Source organism: Syngnathus floridae, chromosome 6, assembly GCF_059516105.1.
Source record: "Syngnathus floridae isolate MCC-2025c chromosome 6, RoL_Sflo_1.0, whole genome shotgun sequence".
Lineage (NCBI taxonomy): Eukaryota > Metazoa > Chordata > Actinopteri > Syngnathiformes > Syngnathidae > Syngnathus > Syngnathus floridae.
The window spans coordinates 4,921,335-4,929,276 of NC_142418.1; the positions used below are offsets into that span (position 1 = coordinate 4,921,335).

Sequence of the window (7,942 nt, forward strand, 5' to 3'; positions counted from 1 at the left end):
TCCCTTGTGAGCTGACTTTACATAAATGTCTGATTGAGATTATGGTCAGGAGAGGACAGCGGCCGTCATGGGTATTAACTAAATGACACAAATCCAATCACTACAATACAGACCAAAAAATATGACCGCAATTCAATGAGGTTGGGACATCACATAAAAAATAAGAGCGTACAACGATGTGCAAGTTTAATTGAAAACAAGATATTGAAAAAATGTTGATAAATGTCCTGACAATACATCAATAGTAGTCATTTTAGAGCTACAATATTATTTAAAGAATATAAAATGATAAATGGATCAAATTACTACTTTTTCCCAGTAATTTTGCTTTCTTTTTTTTTTCCTTCTCTGTGATTACAGCAGACACGGCAAAACATTTTTAAAGCCTTTTTATTTTATTATTTTACAATTATTTTCACCACCACAAGTGACAAGCTTATCCACAGTGTGGACTGTCCAACAATGGAAGCAAACTGTCACTGGGAAACAAAACAATAAATACCTCAACTATGCCAATCTTAAGAAATATATACACATATAAAATAGAACTTTGGAGAGAAACTGCGTAATATTGATTAGACCGGGAAGATGTTTTGAAACAAAAGTTGCCCCGTGCCCCCCCCCCCCAACCAAGATCAAAGTTTCTTTGGCATCGAGTTCAAAGTGCTACATTAAAAAAATATTACAAACGTACGCATCTACGATGTTACAGCTGATTGCATATGATCGTAACACCCCGAAATGCTTCATCTGTTTTGTTTTGCTCACGGAACCAACGTTTGGGCTGAAAATCAGGAACACATTCCTCCATAAGACTTAAAAGGTGAAGTCCGTTCGTTTGGCACAAACGGGTCGGGAAGACAGACGGGGCCACAAAAATGTAACCAGGTCTTACCTACAAGTAGAAAGACAAATGTTTTCTGCGAGCACCTCGCCGATGTCAACAAAAAATGTATTTAAGTTTTCAATGTGGATAAATTAAGACTGGCCAATGATTTAGTGGAGTCAAAAAAGTGGCGTGACAATAGCCAAACGCGACATTGTAACAGTTTCATTGGCTCACACGATCCTTTATTGATGTCGACCATCTGATGACTTTTCAGATATTGACCACTGACCCTTGACGCTGATAAATCAAACTGGCCAACAAATTCAAATGAACCAGAATGACTGACGCCTTACGGAATTCTTTTAAGTACTTGTAAAAAAAAATAAAAATAAAAAGTAGGTTGAAACTCACATCCCTGTCGATGAAGCGGAGCGGTTGGCGACGTGATGTTTTGTCCCAAAGTTGTCCCAAAGTTACTTTGAAAACAACGCGATGCGATGGGGGGTGTTAACAAATCTTCAAAAAGTTGTTTCTTACTCGACGCCCTCTCATTGATGGTGTCAAGAAAAAGGAAGCAGGAAGGGGTTGTCAGGTAAAAGCTGGCATGTGACAACTTGCTTTCAAGCAAATTAATTCGCAGTCTTTCAGGGGAAAAAAAAGAGCCTTGATCCTTAAGGTATTAGGAAATGGCAGGTGGGGGAGGGGCTGTCAAGGTGGGCTCACTCCTCGTCCGAGCTGCTGGCGACGTCCAGAGAGTAAAGCATGAAGGCCAAGTCGGGGCGGGCCGGAACCGAGGGATTCCCCGGCTTCACCATCTCGAAGCCCATGTAGTGGAACGTCTTGACAATGGACACTGGCAGTGAAAAACAACACCTTGAGTTTTATGGAAATTTATCAGTGATTATTTTTTTGGGGTTGGAATGTCTTATTTTTATTTATTCATTTTTTTGCCGGCAAGTGTCCAATTGGTGGCCGAGCCAACAATTGCAACAAGCTTGTTACGGTGCACAGAACCAAAAAATAAATCTTACGTCGATCCTCTCGCCCTTTGCAGAACCACAGGAAGACAGAGTTCACCTTCAGCTTCTCCTCTGCAAACTCCAGCAAAGCGGTGAGCCTGAAAACACAAGTCCGTCAGTGGATGGCGGACTAGGGGTGAGGGGAGGGGGTGAGCGATGCAGATGACGCAGTCTTCTCCTTTTACATAAGAGCTGCGAGCGCTTTATATAATATTGCGGTGGCGCAGCCGACGTCTGATTGGCCGCGGCGGATGTGCATGTGCTCACAAACTTTTGACAGGAAGCGCCCGCCTCACCCTTCTTTGCTCCCCTCGGCCAGCGGCCCGGCAGGAATCTCCAGGAAGAGGCTACCTTCCGACAGCACCGTATCCCAAGAGGCCAAGCGGCGCTCGCTCAGCTGGTAGCGGAAGCGCAACGGCGAGGGGTTCCCGTTCACCTCCACTGCCTGCGTCACCGTCAACTTGTCATCCTGCGGGCGTAAGAGGCGCCTTCCGTCAGACAAGGCTCGCGGCAGAGTCGCTCGCTAGGCGGCTAAAGTGCTAGCTGCTGGGCTAGGTGATTGCGAACTGTTGCTGCCGCTTTGGTTAGCAATAGAGTTCATATGGGCACAGCAACAATTAACAGTCACTGGGCATGTTGAGTTAGTGGAAAAATATTCACAGCTGAGTGCAAAACTGCATTCAGATGATGCCTTTTTTGTGTGTGTGTATTTCAAGATGACGGTGATGAAGCCAATAAGCTCCATGCGAAAGACAATGAGTTGGTTATGGCTGGTTCCCCCGGCGGGCAGAGTCACATGTGCGGCCTACGACACACGCATGCTAATAACACAGCAGCTTGTGTTTGCTTATGCCTGAAATTGATGAAATTTAGCTTGAATTATTTAAGTCAAGCACAAAATTGTGTGCAGATGAAGATAAGAGAACATTACGATGTCCTCAACCCTAAAAAAAAAAAAAAATACTACAGAAAGTCCAATTCTTTTACTTTTTACAATTTTTAATTGGAGAAAAGTCACCATGTCATTTTGTGAACGCATGTGTGGCTTCTTCTTAAGAAAACTCCTTTTGGTGTCCAGTGAGACAAAATTTGAAGGACACAAACTTAAAAAAAAAAAAAAAAAACACACCTGCCCTCACATGTATACAAAAAGGGATTTTACATTTCTACATTTCATTACAAGGTTAAAAAAGTGTATGAAATATTGTCTGACTCTCGCTCACCTTATGTAGAAGCACGTCGTCAAGAGCGTGATCCCTGAAAGTCCCTCGCCCACCCGGGATCTTCAGCTGTGGGTGAGGGGCATCAGGAGCACCACTGAGGCCCCGGGGGAGGAGGAACGGAGCCTGGAAGCCGCAAGCCCAATAACCACGAACTGCACAGAAAAAAACGCGGGGGTGAGTTGCGTTTGAGGGAACACGTATGCTTGTTTAAATTTTCCTTTATGAGTGTATGGGCAGCGATTTCCTGAATTGAAAAGAATCTGTCCATTTGAATAAATATCTGACTTTCTTTTTCCTCAGCCTTTTATTTGTTCTCCCAGTGCATGCAAAAAGTGTGGCAGCAAGCGGACAAGGAAATGAAAAAGAAACAATAATGAAACGAAAGTGTCAAAGCTATTATTTTGACTCCAGGGCAAATGTGTGACGAGACGGCGCATTCGGTCTTTGTGCGAGCGTCCCATTCAAACATCTTTGACACTTGCAACTGTGTGCCACGTTTCCACAAGTAAATAAATCCATTCAGTTCACTTCATTTTGTTGAAAAATAAAATTAAATTAAAAATAAACATAAAATTAAAAATAAAATAAATATATGAATGAAGAAATAAAAATCAAGCTCGACCTTGGATAGTAACAAAAAAGCGCATTCCCCAAAAAAATGGCGTGTAGTTCCGCCCCCTGACAATGAACGAGATGCTGGGTGGCAATGCGTTGCGAAAGAAAATTGCGAAAAAGCCAAAAACCCGGGCTTTGACATCAGCACAAATCCAGAAACTATAACAAATTTTGGGCTCAACTTGAAATTCAGGTCTGGCCAGTTGAATACATATCGCTATGCAGACAACATCAGTGATTAGAGGCGGAGCTTCCCAACCAGCACATGATAGATGGCATGACAAGACTCCTCCGCAAATAGCCCGCCGGAGGTTTCTGCCAGCACTCCTCTTGACTTGCCACGGCCTTAGGTGACACGAGACAGACTCGTTCATGTTCAAGCGGGTCAGGCAGGGGAGCCGGCGACCCAATTGCGAAGCCATCCAACCAAACTTTGTTTGCTAGCAAATGTTGACATAGACGTCACGTGCGGCATATTTGTTTTTCTGCCCATGACGACCAGCGCTCCCATTCTGGCCCGACTCGGTGTTAAAAAAAAAAAAAAAAAAAAAAAAAAAGGTGAGAAGTCATTGCAAGTCACGATAAGAATCACGGGAGGAGAGACAGATGGGCAGGACACAGATGGAGGAAACGATTAAGACTCAGCTACCACCAAGAGCTGCTTGTCATTTTTTTTTTTTTTTTTCCTCCATTGCGCTGCCAGAACCCAATGGACGCGCCAGCTTGTTGTGAAAGGTGACACTGTGACATTTCAATCGGACCCTCCTCCCCGAACAAAATAGTCGCCCAGGTCAACCTAAAAGCAGAATCTAGGTTATGTTTTGAAGAAGGTCAAGCAACGCTGGTGACGAAGACATTCAGAGATGTTCAAGTTCAAGTTTACTTTATTGTCAAAAATTCTATGTAACAGGGTTAAGCACAGAAGTTTGAAATTGCGTTTGACCAGTCTCCATAGATGTTGGGAAGCGTTGCCCTTCCTGGCGCCGCTTGGACTAGAATCGGACGATTGGTTTGAAAGGACAACAAGGGAAGGGATGAACGTTGAGGTGTTTGGAGGACAGCCAAGAGACACGCGGGGAACAAAACATCTCTGGCTGGAGAAGAGCGGAAAGCCTTCCAACGGCACAATGGGAGAGAGAGAGGTGAGTGGAAGTCGGACGCTGTGCAGTCGAGGGCGAGGATGCCGCCTTTCGACTCATTTGCATTTCGGCAAATCTGCATTTGAAGAAAATTGGAGCAACAAGTTGAAAAATCATCTTCCGCACAAGCCAAGTGTCAAATAGCTTGATTATTTTTTTCTTGTGCATTTCTGAGCACATCTGGCTTTTTGTGAGCAATTTCCATGGCAACTTCTCCAACGCCAACTGTCAATGTTTGACTTAAGCAAGTTTGGCCGTGTTGAAAGTGCAGATAAGAAAAAGCTTGATCGCGTCGCGAGTGCCCACCATCCTGAACCCTGAACGCTAGTCAAATAACCAAAAGTAGCCCAAAAACAACAAAACATTGACTTTGGACCAGCAGCCCGTGCGGCTTCTTCTCTGGCGGCCTAATTTCTTCTACACATTGACGCAAAGTGAATCAAGTCAAAACAAGGCTTGGCCCCGCCCACCTCAAAGTCATCCGCCGACATTGTTTTTGTTTTCGGTCTAATCATAAACTACTAGACTCCACACATCAAGCAAGACAGTAAAAACAAAAGCGTGTGCGCGACATGGCAGGGCGTGTCTGAAAGCACCGTGGCGGCCAGCCAGCGCATTACAAAACAAAACCCAGCACATGGACCGAGAACACAACACGTGAGTCGCGCTTGAAACTTTACAAGAATGTCTTTGAAGAACCATAAAGGTGAGTTTGTTTGTGAACAAACGGGCCATTGCAAAAAAAAAAAAAAAAATCATTTTGCCATTAAAAGCCTTCTCAATATGAACGGAAAAAGACTCAGTAAACTACTCTGTGTCTCGAGAGACAACAACTGATTTGAATCAGAAAATCAGTTTGGATTCAAAAGACGTACAGAATCGAATCAAACGCTTCACTTTGAAATTGATGGAGACTCAAATGATGCTTTATTGGAGCGAGAGACTGGAGCACTGACAAGTTCACAAGAACATCATTACATGATCCTTCTTCAAACTCAGCCGTACCATAATGGATTCGGAATTCCACCCTATCAAACCAGATCCAATGATTCCAAAGCGCTCCGCAATCGTATCAAGCCGCTTTGAAAATGGCTGGCAGCCGAAGCGTTAACCTCTACATGGATAGGCCGAATTAGGACGTTGGCATGTGGCCCAGAAGCACTTAACATCTAGTGTGACGCATTCAAGCTCGGCCCAAGCCCAAGCGAGGCCTCAAGCCAAAACCGGCACGCTCGGATGCTTTGGGCTTGGCGGATGGAAATTTTGAGCGCCGCCACGCATAACAAGACGCTTCGGCGTGGAGTCTGTGACTACACTTATACGTCCGGACCATTGAGGGTCAAGCGAAAAACTAAAGCAGTTTTGCCCACCTGGAATTTCCCAAAAATATTTGCCTTTAGTCGCTTAAACAGAACACCACGATGCAACCACAGTAGCATTCAATCAATGACGTTTGCGTCTAATTACAACTGGCACTCAACATTTCAAAGCCAAGCCGAAGAAGACAATTACAATTTGCACCATTGTGCTTGAGGGAAGACATGCCAACCAGCCGCAATCATAAAAGTGAATATAAAACAAACTGAAGCATTTCACCAAACCACAAAACCGATTAAAGTCTGCGAGCTTGATACTGACAAATAGCAAAGGCAGGCAACGTGACAATTAAATTGGGGAACTATACAACTTTTTGTTTTGAATTATGAAGAGTTTTGTCTTTTGACAACTTTTACTTGACTTTGATCCCATCTCATTTCACTACTACACCATTCATTTGGAATCACTCAAACTTTGCAGTATCATGATGACGATACAACAGATTTGGAGAAGCAAGCTTTTCCCCATTCATGGCCTTAGTGAAGTATTTTTTTCGGCCACAATTTTTTTCCAGTACGAAACCTATGCAACTTACTTCAACATAGAAAAGTATATTTACACAACAGACCATTCGCCAGTTCTGTTGATTTGCATAACACTACATTGGAATTGCAATTTGGGTGACGTATATTCTCCATGTTTGTCAAGGCCAAAGGTCATCACTGTATTAAATCATATGATCAATGAATAAGAGTGTCGTGCATTAAAAACAAAAGTTCGTATGCGTGAAGGGAAAAGGTCTTCACGGAGACACGATGGAACATTCCAGGTACTCAACATGAAGAGGAAGTCGCGACATGTTTCCAAACATTACACAGCAAGCATGTCGTCAGTCTAGGTTTGTTTTTAAGTTTTGTTTTTTTCTAGGAGGCGCGGGGTCGCCTTACCATCACTGGAGAAAAGCTTTGCCTCGGAATGCGGTCAAAGTGACAAAAAGTGAACCAGTTGTTAACATTATTATTAGCACGAGTCACTTCCTACCTTTCGTCTGCGTTCAACATGACAGCCTCGACAACAGCTTTTTACGGTCCTTGTTTTTTTGAAAGAATAAAAAAGTTTTATGGGGAGCAAAAAGGTTAGGCATAAAAACTCTGCGTTCGACGAACTCCAACGAATTTTATCCGTGTGCTTCAGTTTTGTTTTGGTCAAGGCGGAAATTGAATCAGCATAAATCAGCTACAGCCAACAAACTGCTAAGACAGCGCTTGCGCTATTTATACAAAGAAGACGCCGCGGTGCATTGTGGGTGACTCCGCCCCCTCCCAAGCCTCACTCATCACGCCATCTCATAAACAAAAGGCTGAAAACTTCAAACAACACTATTAAAAAGTTGTTTTTACATTTTATGAAAATATTCTTTATTTATTCGTATGTTACGTCAATTAAAATTAAGGGTTACTCACGAAGGCGGCTTAGGCAAACTTTAGTGCATTTTCTTTCTTCATTAATGAACAGATTCTGATGATAAAATCGTACATTCTGATAATAAAATATTTTTTCTCATTCTTATGGGATTATTCATAATTAATCGTTTCCATCTCACTGTCTTCTATCTTCTTCTGTCTCACCAACCACCTGGATGTCCTCCCTTAGCTTCTTTTTGGCCTAATACGTACTTGCATTCATAACGTACTATAGAGCAGGGGTCACCAACACGTTGCACGCGGGCACCAGGTCGCCCGTGAGGGCCGCACGAGTCGCCCGCAGGACTGTTCTAAAATTAGCTCAAATAGCGGCACT

At 43.4% G+C, this 7,942-nt stretch overlaps 1 protein-coding gene across 1 annotated transcript; it reads right to left on the bottom strand.

Annotated features, from left to right (window-relative positions):
- Positions 1-374: 374 nt before the first annotated feature.
- Positions 375-7,203, bottom strand: LOC148395992 (ornithine decarboxylase antizyme 2-like). Its single transcript, XM_088378401.1, is given in 6 exon segments — positions 375-1,682; positions 1,861-1,946; positions 2,145-2,317; positions 3,072-3,155; positions 3,157-3,223; positions 7,184-7,203. Coding segments are annotated over 6 exon segments (564 nt in total). The 3' UTR covers positions 375-1,548.
- Between the last annotated feature and the right edge of the window lie 739 nt (positions 7,204-7,942).